We start from the raw sequence: 19,207 nt of genomic DNA, 5'->3' as shown, positions 1-19,207 counted from the left end.
GGAAAGATATATAGATACACACACACACACACACACACACCCATTCAGATTTGTTTTTTGCTTACTGCCCGTATCTGAGGCATTTGAAAGTCAACGTGAATAAGAATACTTCATTTATTTATTTATTTATTTTTTGAGGTGGAGTCTCACTTCACCCAGGGTGGAGTGAAGTGGCGCAATCTCAGCTCACTGCAGGCTCCGCCCCCGGGGGTTCACGCCATTCTCCTGCCTCAGCCTCCCGAGTATCTGGGACTACAGGTGCCTGCCACCACGCCCGGCTAATTTTTTGTATTTTTAGTAGTGATGGGGTTTCAGCATGTTAGCCAGGATGGTCTTGATCTCCTGACCTCGTGATCCACCCGCCTTGGCCTCCTAAAGTGCTGGGATTACAGGCGTGAGCCACCGCACCCGGCAAGAATACTTCTTAAATTAAAAAAAGAATATAGAAGCACTTCCCTGTTTCCCAAGTTAGCATTTCATGACATTTCCCTCTTGCCAAATTCAGTAAATAGGATATAAATCTATTAGTCAAATAAATGTCTAGAAAGAACTAAATGACCACAAAAAAAAAATCAGGAGTAGCTGTTATAGTTATAACAACTCATTGTGAGTACCCTTTCCACAAGAGCCTATGAAAGTGAAATTCAATTTAAAAAGAAAAACTGAATATTACCAAAAAATATCTACCACCCAAAACCTGGCGTTCATATTAATCCAATGAAATATCGCAGAAACTACTTTCAGTATTAACTATCACAGAAACCAACAAAACCTTTCATATAAAGACAAATTTCAACTTAAGTCATAAACATACCAATGCTGCTCTACAGTTACAGAAAACTGAATCTGCTACCTAAGATTAAGACCAGCAAACAGGAAAGGACGGAACCAAGAATGACAACTAACAGATTAAATTCTACAGTTTGAAGTCATATAAAAGAACTGCAAAGTAGTCAATGATCTGAATACCTTTGTTGGAGCAGTATCCATGAAAAGCTATAGAAAAAAAAAAAGAGAGAGAAAAGGGCGTAAAACTTTCATATAAACTAGAGAGTCCAGATGAGATCTACACATTCCAGTTCAATATCCTTGAGTTTAGGAAGGTTACAATCAATTTTGGAAAGTGTTTTCAAAAGTAATCCCTGCCTAATATGGACGTCAATTCTTCTTATAACACTAGAAATCAAATGACTCACTTTGGAAGCTAAAAATGAAATAGTGGAAAGAAACAATATTTGAAGATTAGTTAGTTCCTGCGAACCAGTCTGTTTGTCTCTAATACAATCTCTTCCATATTTGTCCTCAACAACTCCGCACCTACTTACCTCATTCATAAAGGTGCCTGATCTAGATGAGGCGTGGCTTTGAGATGTTCAGATGGTCTGTCCATGTTTTCATGTCAACTTACAGATCCTTATAACAATGTTAATGTGAAGGATTTACTTAGGTTATAAAAATATTCAGTAGCTAAGATGGGAAGGAAAACAAAAAATACTGGCTACTAAAATTCATTTTTCCCAGGGTAATAAAAAATAGATTTAAAGATCTCATTTCTTCTTTATATCATATTCCCAACCTTTCCAAATAACTTGTCTCTCTGCTACACATTAAGCATGGAAAGGTCCTTTGAAAGCAATTTGTTTTACAAACAAAAAAACAAAAAAAGACCCTGTCTGCCAATAATATGCACCATCAGTTTCAAATCTTTTGGATAATCGTCTGTGAAACACTATTTTAAAACATATACAAGAGCATTTTTTAAATTAACCACTCTGAAAATTTATATTCTATCAGTAAATAATTTCACATATTGTTTTATTTTCTACCTCAGGCTCTCCCATGGTAGAGGGGTCTCCCATCTTTAAGAAGACCTCCCCAACAATAAGCTTAGCTGCAATTTAATATTAGGCAATATAAGTCTTCAGTATAATAAAAATACATAACAATAGCCTCAAGAATGAAGTAACAGCTTTGGTTTATTCCTCCTCTTACAGGGAATCTTTCTAAAGAGAAACTCTAGCATTTATCCCAAGGCAGAAAAGATGATCACCACGGCACCAAACCTCCTCCGCTGCTCTGACAAATACAGAGCCAGCCTCATCTGGAGCATTTCTGCCCTGAGCTCGCTCTCAGAAGCAGACAGAGGAACACACTGCATTTCCACTGTGCTGATTCACTGAACCTTTTGTGCAAGTACACGGGAATGTTTGCTTCTTAGCTTGAAACCCTTCCAGCCGTGATGACTGTGCCTCAGCCTGCCCTTTGTCCTCGCGGCTGCTGTCACGCGTGTGACACAAGAGAACACTGATGCAGCCCTGGCCATCAATGGGCATGAAGCCAGGCACTTCATATGCATCCCCTTCATTTCATTCTCACAACAAATCTGTGGCAGATGAAAGCATCGAGGCTGCAAAAGGTTACTAATAATCTGTCTGTGCTCAACCCTGGGATGGGGCAGAGACTAGGTTTCCCCGGTGTCCTCATGCCTAGTGGCTAGCTTAGCTGGCCTCATAGAATTGGCTCTTCAAAAACTCTTTGATTAAAGTTTTTCTTCCCTAAAGATTTCAACCGCAATATGCGATATGGTTACTCTATATGCTAGTTCTCCCTCAGACCCTCCCAGTGTTATTTTCTCAATTAACACTGAAAACATAAACTCCATGAGAGCAGGGACTATCTCTAGCAGTGCTCTATTTTTAGCACTTGAGGGGAAGAAAGCTTGGCAGAGTAGGTATTCATTTGCACATATTCATTATGCATATGTTGAATGAATAAAATATCCGGAAAACTGGGGCTGTTAATGACAGTCAATTTGGAAAACAGCATGATCTGCAGAAGACCTGAATGATGTACTTGTTTTGCTCATTTTCCTCAAATTCAGTAGGTAATTATTCATCTCCTAGCCTAAGTAGCACAGGACTAACTAGGAGATATCCAATAAATCATTTATGTACAACTCTGTGAAGCAGCTTTATCTGCTGGCAACAGTAAAAGTCAGGTAGTCATGGCTTTGCCAAAAAGAAACTACATCATTGTGGCCCAATTTTATCTCTGGCCCTTTGGCTTCTTCACAGGGGAATGTGGAGGGTTTTGATCTCTTGAAATTCTTTCCCCTGTCCTATCAATTCAGTGATTCCCACAGACTATCTCAGAAATTTCCAAGAAATGTCACTTGTGTGCATCAATGCCCTTCTTCCATCCTAAAAATCCACAGTGTGGTTTCAGTCCAGCTCTTCCTAACCCCAGCAGAAACTGCGAACATTCCTTCCCATTCAAAAGCACAGAGCAATTACAATTTGCACTGACTGGCAACTCCCTGGCATCAGTACCATTTCTGCAACACAATTATTCCACCTTCCATTCATGTCTGTGCCCAACTACTCTGTATGTCCACTTAAGGAGTGACATTTGAAACTGTCAAACTGTTGCCTCCATGTGGTGTTGGAGTGCCTGAGGAATTAGATTTAAAGCAGATAACTAACATGAATATCAGAAGTGAAGATGTTGAAGAATTAAGCAAGCATAGAAATCAAGAAAACAAATTCACATTACAGACAAATTTAAGTGTAAGTAAAGGAGAACCAAGACATAGGCAAGAAGAAAAATGCACACTACACACTATGATGGGCTTCAATTCCTGAAACTGGATAATCTACTATAACACAAAACTCTTGAAGAAAAAGCAATTTTTCTCCTTGACTCAGTGTTCTACATAACAGCATTCCTTTTCTATCAAGAAAAACATACTTCCATCACTGCAATGAATATGCATGACTATTTTACATAGTAAGCATGCAATAAATACTTCTTGAATTAATGAATAAATTTTCCCTGTCTAATGTCTGCTGTGAATTTTAAAGATCTTAAAAAGGAAGGAGGGAGGAGACAATGCTGTATTTGTTTATTTGATGAGTATCCAATATATCACCATTAATTAGTGCTTTAAAATGGCAATCCTGACCTCAATTAGTGTTTTTCCAATAAAATTATTTACTATTATAATACAGACAGTCTTTAAAAGTTAGATCATGGCAGACACTGGAAAACTTGTTTTTAAAAAGGTAAAGAAATTTAACACAAACCACCAAGAATCTTTTAGCCAGTAGCTATTACCAATATTCTTTACTAATCAGAATTTTTCTTTTCTTTCTTTTTTTTTTTGAGACAGAGTTTCACTATGTCTCTTTTGCCCAGGCTAGAGTGCTGTGGAATGAACACAGCTCATTGCAGCCTTGAACTCCCAGGCTCAAGTGATTCTCCCACCTCAGCCTCCGGAGTAGGGGTTTTGCCATATTGGCCAGGCTGGTCTTGAACTCCTGGGCTCAAGCGATCTGCCCACCTTGGCCTCCCCAAGTGCTGAGATTACAGGCATGAGTCACTGCTCCCAGCCTAATCAGAAATTTTAAAAATAAAAATAGTAAAATAAGTCAAAGCTCTGCACCAACTATTACATCTTATAAATTATCAAACATAGATATATGCAGTAGTGTTAGAGTCTTTAAATTTTTTTTTCCTGAGGAAAGGAGAAAGTACACTGCCATGAATGGAGGTCCCTATTTAAGGGATGGGAAAATAGAGATAAAGATTCAGACCTCTGACATTAAGGAGGTTCATAGAAAAATCTAGTATTTTTTCCTTGAAAACCCTCCTCAACCTCCCCACTTCCTCCAGTTTCCTAGACTGGTAACAGCTCATTCTGATGTGTACCCAGCATCTTTTTAGCTTTAACGCTTACAGTTTACACCGCCTGTTTTGTTTTGTTTTTTGAGGTGGAGTCTCACTCTGTCACCCAGGCTGGAATGCAGTGGCGCAATCTCAGCTCACTGCAACTTCCATCTCCCTGGTTCAAGAGATTCGCCTGCCTCAGCCTCCCAAGTAGCTGGGACTATAGGCACGTGCCACCATGCCCAGTTAATTTTTGAATTTTTAGTAGAGAAGGGGTTTCACCATGTTGGCCAGGCTGGGCTCGAACTCCTGACCTCAGGTTATCCACCCACCTCAGCCTCCCCAAGTGCTGGGATTACAGACGTGAGCCACTGTGCCCGGCCTACACTGTCTTTATGACCTTTTGTTTTCATGGTGGACTGAAACTGAACTAGCAGTACAGCTCAAGTAAAAAAATCCATGTCATTGCACATGGCAAGAGGTGAATGAATGGCTCCGTGAGAGGTGGATGGGGTTGGAATGAGAGTTAAACCCCTTAGTCTGCTCCTAGTAAGAGTAAATGCCCAGTATAGTGGTGTGGGTGGCTAGATACTAAACAATAGTGATTATATAACAAATGATGACAGGAACAAAAATAGGGATTAAGCATCCTATATTAAATACACGCACACGAAGTATCCTGGGATCTATGGGAATTCAATTTACAGATTAAATAGGCTGCAATAAAAATGTCAAGGGACTAAGTTAAAAAATGATGTATTTAAGGGCAGGGTGGACGGAAGTGACAACATGCATTAATTTTTACAAACCTACTCCACTGTGAAAGAATCTTGTCAATCCAATATTAAGTGCTGGCAAGGATGTGGAATAATTGGTGCATTGCTTGTGGGAACGCTAGCGGCGTAGCCATTCGGAAAAAGAGTCTGACAGTTCCTTAAAACATTAAACATGGAGATACCATGTGATCCTGCCATTCTACTCCTGGGTGTTATACTGAAAACGTGTCCATGCAACAACCTGTATATGAATGTTCACAGCAGCATTATTCCTAATAGCCAAAAAGTCCACTGAGGAATGGATAAAGTCCATATGTACTCTGGCCTGGCGTTTTCACCTCTAGAAATACACTCTATAGATATAGTCACACATATAAACAGACACATACATTGATGCTACTGCAGCCATTTGCAATAGGGACTGGAAAACCCCCAAATAACCAGCTATTTATTACTACTAAATAAATCATGATTTGGCCATATAATGCAGCCATCAAAAGATAACTAATCAGCTGCGGGCGGTGGCTCACGCCTGTAACCCCAGCACTTTGGGAGATCTAGCCTGGGGGGGATCACGAAGTCAGGAGTTCCAGACCAGCCTGGCCAACATAGTGAAACCCCATCTCTGCTAAAATTACAAAAATTAGCCGGGCATGGTGGCATGTGCCTGTAGTTCCAACTATTCAGGAAGCTGAGGCAGGAGAATTGCTTGAACCCGGGAGGCAGAGGTTGTGGTGAGCCGAGATAGCGCCACTGCACTCAACCCGGGCAACAGAGCAAGACTCCGTCTCAAAAAAAAAGAGAACTAATCTTGCTGGTATGGCACAATTTCCAGAAACTTGAATGTGCACAGAAAATTGAAGGAGGAAAAACATTACCAAGGGAGGAAGACTCCATAAAACTCATTTGATAGGCTGGGTGAAGGCTCACGCCTGTAATCCCAGCACCTTGGGAGACCAAGGCGGGCGGATCACAAGGTCAGGAGTTCAAGACTAGCCTGGACAACATGGTGAAACCCTGTCTCTACTAAAAATACAAAAATTAGCCAGGCGTGGTGGCGGGCGCCTGTATTCCCAGCTACTTGGGAGGCTGAGGCAGGAGAATCCCTTGAACCCGGGAGGCAGAGGTTGCAGTGAGCTGAGATTGAGCCACTGCACACCAGCCTGGGCAACAGAGCGAGACTCTGTCTCAAAAAAAAAAAAAACTCATTTGATAATGTTTGACTTTTTAGAAGTGTGCATGCACTGCTTTTTAAATTAAGAAAACAATAATGGAGGGAAAAACACGTTGAGAAGGAAGGGACCAGTTTGCCACTTGCTGAGGACAGGCCTCAAGCCTTCCCCCAAAAGCCCAATAAAAAGTAATCTGAACTCTGTATCTGAAGATACTTTAATTGGCCTTGTATATCACACTGCAACAGACTGATTAAGTATCATTTTTCCAGGAAGCCAAGACTATCACTGAGGGACACCTAGAGAAGTCACAGGGAAAGGTGACTATAACCTTTACTCCCCTGGAGCTCCCTTACATTAAAGCTGGACCCTTCCGTTATTAGGGCTTGCAATCTGATAGGATTTTTTTTTTTTAGCAGCAGCAAGATTTATTGTGAAGAGCAAAAGAACAAAGCTTCCGCAGCGTGGAAGGGGACCAGAGCGGGTTGCCCTCTGATAGCATTTTTATTTCCTGTAACGCACCCCTCCTCAGTATTCTGCTTGGTTCTATTTTTCTGAAGTTAATTAACTGGTGACTGCCTCACGAAGGCTAGCCACATATTTCATCTCCATCAAGGAGAAAGATTTATTCCAATGACTTTGCTGTCACAAACCTTCTGATTGAAAACCCAAATGTTCATCAACAGGGACTGTCTAAATAGGTTAAAAAACATTCAAATCTACATAAACATTTAAATCCATACGTACTTCTTAATGGTTTTATTCATAAAACCGTATGTACATTGGCCTAAGCAGTAATTAAAATCAAGTAAGCCAGGCTTATATGCACCAACTCAGAACAATCATTCTAATAAGAAACACTATGAAAACGGAAAAATGTGCAAAACAACATGTTGTGTGCTACTCGCACGTGTATGGTAGAGAATATATAGTATATATAGTATGCATGCACAGCCTATTTCTAGAAGGCTTCACAAGAAACTGGGAAGAGTAGTTGCCTCTAGAGAAGGACACTTGGAGACTGTGAGACCAACTTTTCTGCACGTACTCCTGTGCACCTTTAGAATTGGAGTTCTGTACCATGTAAATGCATTACTTGTCCTAAAATTAAATCCCATTCAACACAGATCCTTTCAAGAGGTATAAACAATAACGGGCAGAAACTATGTATAGGCCCACCCGCTCCCAGCCCCATCCGTCCTCGGCGAGGCCCTCTCCCTGGAAGGGCACAATGTTAGCGGGACTTGGCTTCTCAGTCTCAGCAGGCTTCACCTCCCGCACACCCCCCGCAGCTACCGGCTGGGGACTGGTACTCAGGGCAACCCCTTCCTATGCCCGCTCTGTTTCCCAAGGGCCATCCACCAAAGCCGAGAAACCCGCTCTGCTCTCAGCTTCATTTCAAAACGAACTTAGTTTCCAGATTGTCCATGAACCTAGAATATTATTTCTCCTAAACGTCTGTGTTTGTCTAAACACTTCCACTTAATGTTCTCGCCACTCCAGCTTACCTGGTTTATCAAAGGCTAGGGGCTGGAAACAGTTTTTAATAACGCCACGCACCGAGGTTGACACATTCCCCGCCACTGAAAACAGACTGCCAATTCCCTCAAAATCGTGGACAGCTCTGCTGTTTACACAGCGTTGCCACATACATCATCACATTTAATGCCTTCACACGCGTCACTGTCAATCCCAGCAAACCTAACAGCTGCCAAATTGGATTTATGAGTCTCCAAGAACAGTCGAATCAGCACTAACAGAACAGCTATCGAAGGGCTGCTTGGCTACCTGCTCTGGCTGGCTGGGATTTCTCAAAAGTGACAACCCGGACATTCGTCTTGCCGGCTGGCTCGAATGCCATCAACGTGACACCTTCCTTCTCGAGGCCCCGGCGGGGAGCGGACCCCGGGAGGCGGAGGCGTTCGGGGGGCGCCCTAGGGGGCAGGGCGCGAGAGGCCCAGGAGAGGGGCTCGGGCTTCCGCGCCGGACCGGCAACGCGGCGCCCGGGGTCCCAAGGCTACGGAGCAGCGGGGGTTTGGCCAACGCCAAAAAGGGGCAGCTCCCGTGCCAGGCGCGTTCAGCGCGCTCGGGGAATCCTCTGGGGCTGATTCAGAGGTTGTGACTCGCGCGAGGGCCAACCGGGCTCGCAATCCCTGAAGGCGGAATCCACAGGAACTCAGAAGCAGCCCGCGGGGAGGAGCTGCAGGTTCGAGGCGCCGGGCTGACGCCCGCAACTTAGAAAGGTGACCCTCGGTCCATCTTGCTGGTGGAGGAGGGTGCACCAGCTAAAGTTAAAGCTCGCAGCCCACGCAGCTAGAAACTCGGGGCGGGGGGCGCTCCTCAGGAGCCAGGCTCCTAAAGGGGGTGTGGCGGCCGGGGCGTTTAAGGGGGTGGGGGCGAAGGCATTTCGGCCCGGTCCCGGAGGCCCCGGGCAGCCCGGTGGGAGGTGGGCCAGGGCCCCGCGCCGGGTGCGGCCGTCCGGGGCCCTCCGCGCGCCCACTGGCCGGCTCACCGGTGATGTCCAGGTACACGTCGTCCTGGGGGTCCCGGCGGCGCGGGTCTTGCTGCGTGGAGCTGCGGATCTTCTTCACACCCGGCGAGGTCGACGAGCAGCGCCGCGAGCAGGGGGGCGCGGCGGCCCAGCTCGACCGCCGCTCGCTTTTCCGCTTCATGGAGGCGGCCGCGGCCCGTCAGGGGGCCACGACCATGTCCCCGCGCGCCCGCGCGCCCGCCGAGGCTCCCGCCAGCCCCGCGCGGGCGCTCGGGGCGGCGGGCGCAGAGCGGCGCTGCGGGGACGGCGGGCGCCGGCAGAGCCCGGCGGGAGGCGGTCGCGCAGGAGCCGGAGGAGGAGCCCGGCCCACAGCGCCTGCCCCGCTGCCTCCCGCGGCCGCCGCAGGACCGGCGCCGCAGCCCTCGCTACAGCGCCTCCTGCCGCGGCCGGCGCCCCCAGCCCGCCCCCAGGTGCCCGCAGCCGGCTGGCGCGGCCGAGGCGACGGGGCTGCAGCTGGCGGCCGGAGCTGCCCGGGGTAACCGTGCGTGCCCACCGCGGCCGCGGCCGCTGCTGCGTAGGCGCCGGGGCACAGCAGGACGCGGCTCGTGGGGACCCCAGGAGGGCTGTTGCGTGGCGCTTCATTCACAAAAAAGGGCCCACAACCCTCCTCGGGGCCCGCAGACTGAGGCCTTTCATTGGCCAATGCGGCGTGACGTCACGGAGACGGGGCCTTTCTACAGGCAGGTACTCGGTGACGCCATAAAGAAAACTCTGAGGGCTTCCGCCAATCAGAGATAAAGTGTGCTAGCGACCTTCGCCAGCCCCCCAACTTTTGTTTCTTCTGTGTCCTCCAGGTGCCAGCACCCCAGATCCCAACTTTCTTTAGTGAGTCACCAAACATTTACACAGCCCCACCCTAGTAACTTAACTCCACGTCTTTGGCATATATATATCTTAAAGTATTTCTTGAATTTCCTTGTAATTCGCGCCAAGAGAAAGGGACTTTTGCCATGGCTGCCAGCTTGGAAGAGTATGGCCTGATTACATTACCTGCAGCTATATAGATTTAAAGTAGAGTTGATTTCAGAACTTAAGTAAAACTATTTAAACAACTACGCTCTATTTATCGACCTATGCCCAGCATTCAAACAGGCCAAGCAAGGGCTTCTTAAGGACCCGATGAAACTTCCGTGGAACCACAATATACCGTGGTTGTTTGCACCTCAGAGTTTCTCATCTCGGAATCCAGCGCCCACATTAATTCAGTAAGTTTATACACTCATTGCTGTGTATACTGAGGTGTCCACAGGTCCGATTATATCATGAAGTATTGAAGCAAGGGGCAAGTTTTGTCCATAAACTTCTTTATCTGGCACACTGTAGGGTCATATCCTCTTCTTTTTCTACTGGATTAAAATAATGCCCTATCTTCCTGGAACTTAACCAAAAACTGTCATTTTGGAGGGCCTTTAAACAAACGTCCATGGTAGCATCTAAAAGGGCGAGAAGATTGGAGGGCAGTGTTAAGATTTCACGGCCCCAAATTTTACAACATCTGCAAGCTGTCCCTATTTTTCACCAGCACTTGAACGTTTTATCCTGCAGTTCCGCAGTTAACTGCCAGCCTGGGGAAAAGAAAGATGAATTTGAGTCAGTCCCCTTGGAAGCCTCTCAGAAATGCAAATTTTCATAGAGCACCTCAGGAAGGGGCTCTTTGACTTCTATTGTTGTGGGCTTTTACCTTAAGCACGGCTAAATAAGGAAGTAGGGGGGCTGTGTCTGAAGCTAGAGATCAGCAACTCTGTAAGCACTTTTTCTTAAGGTTGGTTCTCCTGTTCACTCTTCCTCTGTTTCCCCTAAGGAAATCAGTGAAGGCCTTAAATTTAAAATGATCTACATGTCTGTCTATAGGGGCAGCAAAGAAGCTAGAGACGTGGGAGGCTGTGCAGCGCTGCGCAAGTAAGTTTTAGAGAGCAGAAACGGTAGGGTCACAGTCCTTTGTTTTGACCTGGAGGAGGAGGAGACCTTTCAGACTGGCCTAGGGGCTCAGCATTGGAAAGCCACCCAGTTTCCCAGACTACCAGGGATTTTAAATGAGTGGGTCTTGTTTTGAATAGATATTACAGGAGAGTGGTCCGTGTGGCTCCCTGGAAGTACAGAGAAACTACCTCCATGACATTATGATCTTTTGAGAGTAATTTGTTTAAATGTCAGGAGGCAGAGGTTGCAGTGAGCCGAGATCGTGCCATTGCACTCCAGCCTGGGTGACAGAGCTAGACTCCGTCTCAGAAAAAAAAAAAGTGTCATAAATACAGATAATTATACCATTTAAATATTTTCATACTTTGCAAGTATATAATTTTATGCTTTGTATAGTAGGAACAGACAAAGTATAGGACTACACTTTGTAATTAGGCGGAAGTATCTTCCCTTCTTGTGAATAGGAAGTCTGTGTGCTGAGTATACACATTAAAGTTTTAAACCCTATTTATATTTTGTTTTTAGGTCATGTTTAGATAGAGGCAGAAAAGTGCTGTTTCCTAGCTGATACTTGTTTTGTGTGTGTGGCACTGCTCTTGAACTGTTTGACTCCTCCCCCTCTTTGATAAGTTGACTCCTGAGCTCTGAGAATTTGGCCACAGGAAATGTATTTTAGTTTGCTTCCCTGGTTAGTTTGTTGTTCATCGCTTGACGACTCATCATAGAATTTTAGAGCTTGAAAGCTCCTTAGACAATATTTGGTCCAAGGCTATCCTTTCACAGTGAGGACACGGGGACCCAGATGAGTGGCAGTGGCCAGGCTAGGGTGGGAACCAAAACTCTCTAGGATCTGGCTTGTCTTTTCCTGAACTGTGGCGCTTAGGGAACAGATGCGTCTGGTTGATTCTCAACATTATGTCAGCACAATGAAAAGGAAAAAAAAAAAAAAAAAAAAAAAGGAGGGATTCTCTAAAATATTCCTATCTTTCCTAGGTAAATTTACCCTGAAATGAAAACAACTGTGGAACATTTTCTTTTTTTTTCTTTTCTTTTCTTTTTTTTTTTTTGAGACGAAGTCTCGCTCTGTCGCCCAGACTGGAGTGCAGTGGCGCGATCTCGGCTCACTGCAAGCTCCGCCTCCCGGGTTCACGGCATTCTCCTGCCTCAGCCTCCCAAGTAGCTGGGACTACAGGCGCCTGCCACCACGCCCGGCTAATTTTTTGTATTTTTAGTAGAGACGAGGTTTCACCGTGTTAGCCAGGATAGTTTCGATCTCCTACCTTGTGATCCGCCCTCCTTGGCCTCCCAAAGTGCTGGGATTACAGGCATGAGCCACCGCGCCCGGTGGAACATTTTCTTATATGTATATTCCAGATAGAGCATATTCTGAAAATGTGAAATCTTACGCTAAAATCAGTAGCAACTGGTTGATAGAGACGTGATATGAATTTCAAATAATGTAAGTTTCAGAATCCGTGAATTACAATTTTAATTATGTGAAGATAAATAATTTGTACAAAGTCAATTTCCATAAGTTGGTTAATTTCATAAAAAGTTAAATTTGATAAATATGGTACGTTCCATAAGAGGTTAAATTTCCATAAAACTAGAGGGCTTAGGTGGCAGTCATATGGGAAAACGGGCACACACTGAAGTCTTCACTTTCATATATAAAAAGAGTTGGTTTTGGCCAGGCGTGGTGGCTCACATCTGTAATCCCAGCACTTTGGGAGGCTGAGGCGGGCAGATCACCTGAGGTCAGGAGTTCAAGACCAGCCTGGTCAACATGGGGAAACCCTGTCTCTATTAAAAATACAAAAATAAGCTGGGCGTGGTGACACATGCCTGTAATCCCAGCTACTTGGGAGGCTGAGGCAGAAGAATTGCTCCAACCTGGGAAGCGGAGGTTGCAGTGAGCCAAGATCACGCCACTGCCCTCCATCCTGGGCCACAGAGCAAGATTCCGTCTCAAACAAACAAACAAACAAACAAAGAGTTGGTTTTGTTTCATTGGCTATCCTGGCAATCCCAACATTAATCTGAAGTCTGCCATGTTCATGCCCCTTAAGATGAAAATCTTTTAGAACCATAAAAATGGAAGGAATGAATGTTTGTTGAGCTACCAGCAAATACTAGACATGCTAGGGGCTTCATACTCATGCCCTGTTCCGTGGTATTCTCATTTGAGAGGTCATGGCAGTTACCCTAGGTCACTAAATGAGTTTGGTTTGGAAACCCAGGATACAGAACCACACGTGGCTCGAGTACTGAGGGGCTGGCATCATTCTTCATTGACAAGAGCAGGATCTAAAGGGATCCTGCCTTGCAGGTGGGCTTCTGAAATTAAATAACCTGTATAGTTGTATAAAATGTCAGAAACTTGGATGAACGCCTTTGGATCTCAGACCACACCGTAATATTGTAGATTTTTAAAACAATATTTCTGCGGTTGATTTGTTTTTTGGTTATATACACTCCTGCTTTAAAAAATAACTACAATCATGCATCACTTAACGATGGGGATGCTTCTAAGAAATGTGTCATTAGGTTATTTCATCATTGTACAAATATTGTAGAGTGTACTTACACAAACCTAGATGGTATGGTCTACTACATACCTAGGCTGTATGGTAGAGCCAATTTCTCCTAGGCTACAAACAGGTACAGCATGTTACTATACTGAATACTGTAGGTGACTGTAACTGGTAAGTATTCATGTATCTAAACATCATCTAAACATAGAAAAGTTACGGCAAAAATGTGGTATTAAAACCTTATGGGACCACTGTCCTGTATGTGGTCTGTTGAATAAAACATCGCTTTGTGGTACATGACTGTAAATAAAATAAATAATAATAATGAAATGCCAGGGGGCAGGGGTAGGGGACGATGAGAATTCTGGTTATTTTAAGTCTTGTGTTCAGAGTATGACTGAAGATGCCTTTACCTGAAAGCCACAGAGGTCTGAGCCTCAAGGGATTGAATGATACCCAAATCTTCCTCTAGAATTACCTTTTTTTTTTTTTTTTTTTGAGATGGAGTCTTACTCTGTCCCTCAGGCTGGAGTGCAGTGGCACGATCTCATGAGCCACCACGCCCAGCTTGCGTTACTTTTAAAAGACGCTGATAAATTAGCGGGGCGTGGTGGCACGTAACTGTAGTCCCAGCTACTCGGGAGGTCGAGACAGGAGAATCGCTTGAACCCGGGAGGCAGAGGTTGGAGTGAGCAGCGATCGCGCCATTGCACTCCAGCGAGATTCTGTGTCAAAAAAAAAAGAAAAAAGAAAAAAAAAGAAAAAGATGCTGACGTGCATTCTACATACTGTCAGGTAGTCAGTATGTCTCTAGAGTTGAATTTAATAATATGGGAGAAATGGGAAACAATACTCCACAAGTTCATGCTGTCTTGGCTAAATGCTTCCACCGGTGCTACTGAATGCTGCCTCCTCTCTATTCACCCTCCTCACTATTCGCTTCTCTTTTTCTTTTTTTGAGGGGGGGACAGGGTCTCGCTCTGTCACCCAGGCTGGAGTGCTGTGGTGCGATCTCGGCTCACTGCAACCTCCGCCTCCCGGGTTCAAGCCATTCTCCGACCTCAGCTTCCCGAGTAGCTGGGACTACAGGCACACACCACCATGCCTGGCTGATTTTTTGTATTTTTAGTAGAGACGGGGTTTCACCATGTTGACCAGGCTGGTCTCAGACTCCCGACCTCAGGTGATCCGCCCGCCTCGGCCTCTCAAAGTGCTGGGATTACAAGCTGAGCCACCACGCCCGGACTTCACTTCTTAAATCTAGGTCTTATTTTGTAATTTTACTTCAAAGATTTGTGCGTAAGGAATTTTTTTCTCTTTGGTTTTGTCCCACAATAATACATGAACACGTGATTATATTTTTAAAAAATTTAAGTAAAAAACATATATATATGTTTATTTTAAAAGTTCTCCTTTACCTTCCTACCCCAATCCTCCTATGCTCATAGATAACTGCTGCTAATGATCTGTGTTTAGATAAAAACAGATTTTGGGGCCGGGCATGGTGGCTCATTCCTGTAATCCCAGCACTTTGGGAGGCCGAGGCGGGCGGATCACTTGAGGTCGGGAATTTGAGACCAGCCTGACCAACATGGCGAAACCCCGTCTCTATTAAACATACAAAAGTTATCCAGGTGTGGTGGTGGGTGCCTGTACTCCCAACTACTCGGGAGGCCGAGGCAGGAGGATCTATTAAACCAGGGAGGCAGAGGTTGCAATGAGCCAAGATCGCCCCAGTGCACTACAGCCAGGGTGGCAGAGCAAGACTCTATCTCAAAAAAAAAACAAAAACAAAAACAGATTTTTAAAAATAAAATGGTTCATACTGGGCATATTGTTCTATGAGCTGCTGTTTTTCACATAATACTGCATTTTTTTCCCCAGATTTGTTAATACTGGATCTTGAAAATTTTCCTTTTCAGTCCTTTTGACCAGCCTCATTCATGCTAATGGCTGCAAAGTTTCCCTTGTATCTTTTCCATCATTTCTTTTCCTATGGATGGATGGTTAAGTTGCATGGGGGCTGGGAGGAAAAGTGCTGTTATGTACCTGCAATGAATACCCTAACATATGGCAATCCACAGGAGGTGGAATTGCTGAATCAAAGATACTCACTTTTTAATTTTTCATTGATACCAACAATATTTCAGGATAGCTGAGCTGATTGGGTGCAGTGGCTCACACCTGTAATCCCAGCACTTTGGGAAGCCAAAGTGGGAGGATGGGTTGAGCCCAGGAGTACCAGACCAGCCTGGGCAAAATAGGAAGACCTTGTCTCAACAAAAAAGAAAAAAATTAGCTGGGTGTGGCCGTGTGCACCTGCAGTCCCAGCTACCCGGGTGGCTGAGGTAGGAAAATAGCTTGGGCCCTGGAGGTCGAGACTGCAGTGAACTATAATTACCCAACTGCACTCCAGAGCAAGACCCTATCTCAGAACAAAACAAAATAAAAAGGAATCCCATTTTCCCACATCCTTGAAATCACTGGATACAACGTGTTTTTTAAGTTTAAGAATTAAAAATCTCACTATTAGTTTCATTGTATTTTCCTGATCACTGGTGAAGTTGAGCATATTATAAAGTTCTCATTAGATGTTTGCAGTATTTTTTCTAAGAATTTTTTATTCATGTCCTTTGCCTGTTTTGTATTTGCTTTCTTTTTTTCGAGTTTTTTCTCCAACTCCCGACCTCAGGTGATCTGCCTGCCTCGGCCTCCCAAAGTGCTGGGATTACAGGCGTGAGCCACCACACCTGGCTGCATTTGATTTTATTTTTGTAGATGTGTGGCAGCTTTTTATATATTATGGATATCGCCCCTTCACCCTTTGCAGATGATGCCTGCATATCTACTCTTTGTCTTGCTGCTCTATTCACGTTGGTTTACAAAAGTTTTATGGTTTTGTTTTGCTTTGCTTTGCTTTTTTGAGGCAGGGTCTTGCTCCATCACCCAGGCTGGAGTGCAGTGGTACAATCATGGCTCACTGTAGCCTGGACCTCCTGGACTCAAGTGGCCCTCCTGCCTCAGCCTCCTGAAGTAGCTGGGACTATAGGCCCATGCCACCACACCCCGCTATTTTTTTTTTATTTTAATTTTTTGTAGAGATGAGGTTTCACTATGTTACCCAAGCTGGTCTTGAACTCCTGAGCTCAGGCAGTCTTCCTCCCTTGGCCTCCCAAAGTGCTGGGATTACAGGCATGAGCAACCGAGCCTAGCCAGTTTTATCTATTTTAATGTCAAATACATTTTACCAACTTTTAAGGCTTCTAGGAATGATATATATTGTATTTTAATATTTTTCTTTTCCAACAATACTCAAAATATGGCTATCACCACCTTACACTAGACATCAAACTTTGCCTCATTAGAGTGAGTCAGCATGATATTATGCTTCCTGGATGGTGCAGTGGTGGTTCACACCTATAGTCCCAACACTTGGGGAGGCTGAGGAGGGTGGATCGCTTGAGGTCAGGAGTTCGGACCAGCCTGGGCCACATGGTGAAACCCCTTCTCTACAAAAAATACAAAAATTATCCAGGCATGGTGTTGTGTGCCTATAGTACCAGTGACTCCAGAGGCTGAGGCAAGAGAATCGCTTGAACCTGGGAGGCGGAGGTTGTAGTGAGCTGAGATTGCACTACTGCACTCCAGCCTGGGGAACAGAGCGAGACTCAGTCTAAAAGAAAAAAAAAAAAGAGAGAGGTATGATGCTTCCTGATGCAAGGCAACATGATGTACCCTGGATTACCTATAAAGTAGTATTCTATCCAAAATGTTTATCCTGAATTGAATCAAGCCTTGAGATCTAACTTCGGTTTACAGGAAATATAGGGGGTGGAAGAACACGTTAAATGACTCATAAGGAAACAATCTGACAAATCTTGAATGTGGGATTTTCTATAAACTGTCTCTTTAACAAGTAAATGTCATGGAAAAAAATTTGTCCGAGTGGGTGAGGGGACTTGTGATAGATAAACAGAAGCTGGGCGTGGTGGCTCACGCCTGTAATCCCAGCAAGCCGAGCGCTGTGGCTCATGCCTGTAATCCCAGCACTTTGGGAGGCTGAGGCAGGCGGATCACCTGAGGTCGGGCGTTCGAGACCAGCCTGACCAACATGGTGAAACTCTGTCTCTACTAAAAATACAAAAATTAGCCATGCGTGGTGGCCGGCACCTGTAGTCCCAGCTACACGGGAGGGTGAGGCAGGAGAATTGCTTGAACCTGGGAGGCGGAGGTTGCAGTGAGCTGAGATCGGGCCACTGCACTCCAGCCTGGGCAACAGAGCGAGACTCAGTCTCAAAAAAAAAAAAAAACAAACAAACCATAAAGAGGTATAACAGTCTGGGTGCGGAGGCTAATGCCTGTAATCCCAGCACTTTGGGAGGCAGAGGCTGTGGATCACGTGAGGCCAGGAGTTCCTGGCCAACATGGTGAAAACCCGTCTACTAAAATTACAAAAATTTGGCTAGGCACAGTGGCTCACACCTGTAATCCCAACACTTTGGGAGGTCGAGGCGGGCGGATCACGAGGTCAGGAGATCAAGACCAGCCTGGCCAATATGATGAAACCCCGTCTCTACTAAAGATACAAAAAATTAACCAGGCGTGGTGGTCTGCGCCTGTAATTCCATCTACTTGGGAGGCTGAGGCAGGAGAATCGCTTGAACCCGGGAGGTGGAGATTGCAGTGAGCTGAGATCACACCACTGCACTCCAGCCTAGGCAACAGAGCGAGACTCCGTCTCAAAAAAAAAAAAAAAAAAAGGAGGTATAATTAACATACAAAAGCAAAGATCTTCAGTGTTAGTTCAATGAGTTTTAAAAATATATACACCTGTATAACCACCATCCAAAAAGAAGATATAGGAGCAACAGGACTTTAAAAAAAAAGCCATCCTTGCAAAGCTAAGGATGGTTTCCTGGTCAGCCCTCTCTCCTGACTATCTCTTGCTGCATCCTCTCTTCTTGTTGCTCTCACTGCTCTCCATCTCTCTCACTGCTCTCCATCTCTCTCACATCTCTCCATCTCTCTCATGTCTCTCCGACTCTCTCGCATCTCTCCATCTCTCTCACCGCTCTCCATCTCTCTTGCCGCTCTCCATCTCTCTGGCATCTCTTCCTCTCTCTTACATCTCTCCATCTCTTTCGCCGCTGTCGGTCTCTGACACCTGTTTGGCACCAGACCTCGGCTCCGGAAACACCTCTGGCTTGCTTACTCTGACCAAGTTGGACAGGCTCTGCTGGCTGGAGTCTCGGTCCTCTTCTTCAGACAGAACTTGGCTGTTCTCTCTTGGGCTCTGCAACATTTGCTACAGATCCAAGTTGTCCCTGCCTTTGGCCCCCGCTGCCAGGCTCACCCCCCAGGTCTCCTCCCTCAGGGGAATGGGAAAGACAGCAGAGAGCCTGCTTCACAGTCATAATCAATGGAGATCATCAGGTAATCCGAGGTAGCTAACAGCCTCCTTTATCCTCTACACGGTTTTCTTTCCAATCATTGCAGGACAAGAAAGACATCCTTGTCTGACTCTCCCCTTATCCACACAATTAGAAGTGAATTAAAGGCATCAATTTCAAGTCACTTCTGTAGTTGTGG

General features: G+C 45.2%; 1 protein-coding gene across 13 annotated transcripts in view; it reads right to left on the bottom strand.

Moving 5' to 3' along the window:
• Positions 1–12,003, bottom strand: part of CDC14B (cell division cycle 14B) — a 125,902-nt gene extending 113,899 nt beyond the window's left edge. For 7 of the 13 annotated variants that reach the window (XR_008536985.2, XM_054657811.2, XM_054657815.2 and 4 more), the window contains exon 1: positions 9,126–9,632. Coding sequence is in view for 9 of the 13 variants with exons in the window: in XM_054657811.2 (XP_054513786.1) it covers positions 9,126–9,285 (160 nt within the window). In the remaining 4 variants the exon portion in view is untranslated. Of the gene's footprint in view, positions 1–1,325; positions 6,610–9,125 lie in introns of those variants that run through there. The other 6 variants (XR_010148471.1, XM_009456938.5, XM_016960391.4 and 3 more) reach the window with 3 other exon arrangements.
• Between the last annotated feature and the right edge of the window lie 7,204 nt (positions 12,004–19,207).

This window comes from Pan troglodytes, chromosome 11, assembly GCF_028858775.2.
Source record: "Pan troglodytes isolate AG18354 chromosome 11, NHGRI_mPanTro3-v2.0_pri, whole genome shotgun sequence".
NCBI classification, from domain to species: Eukaryota; Metazoa; Chordata; class Mammalia; order Primates; family Hominidae; genus Pan; species Pan troglodytes.
The sequence above is the reverse complement of the archived record's forward strand: the minus strand, read 5'-3'. Positions and strand labels throughout refer to the sequence as shown.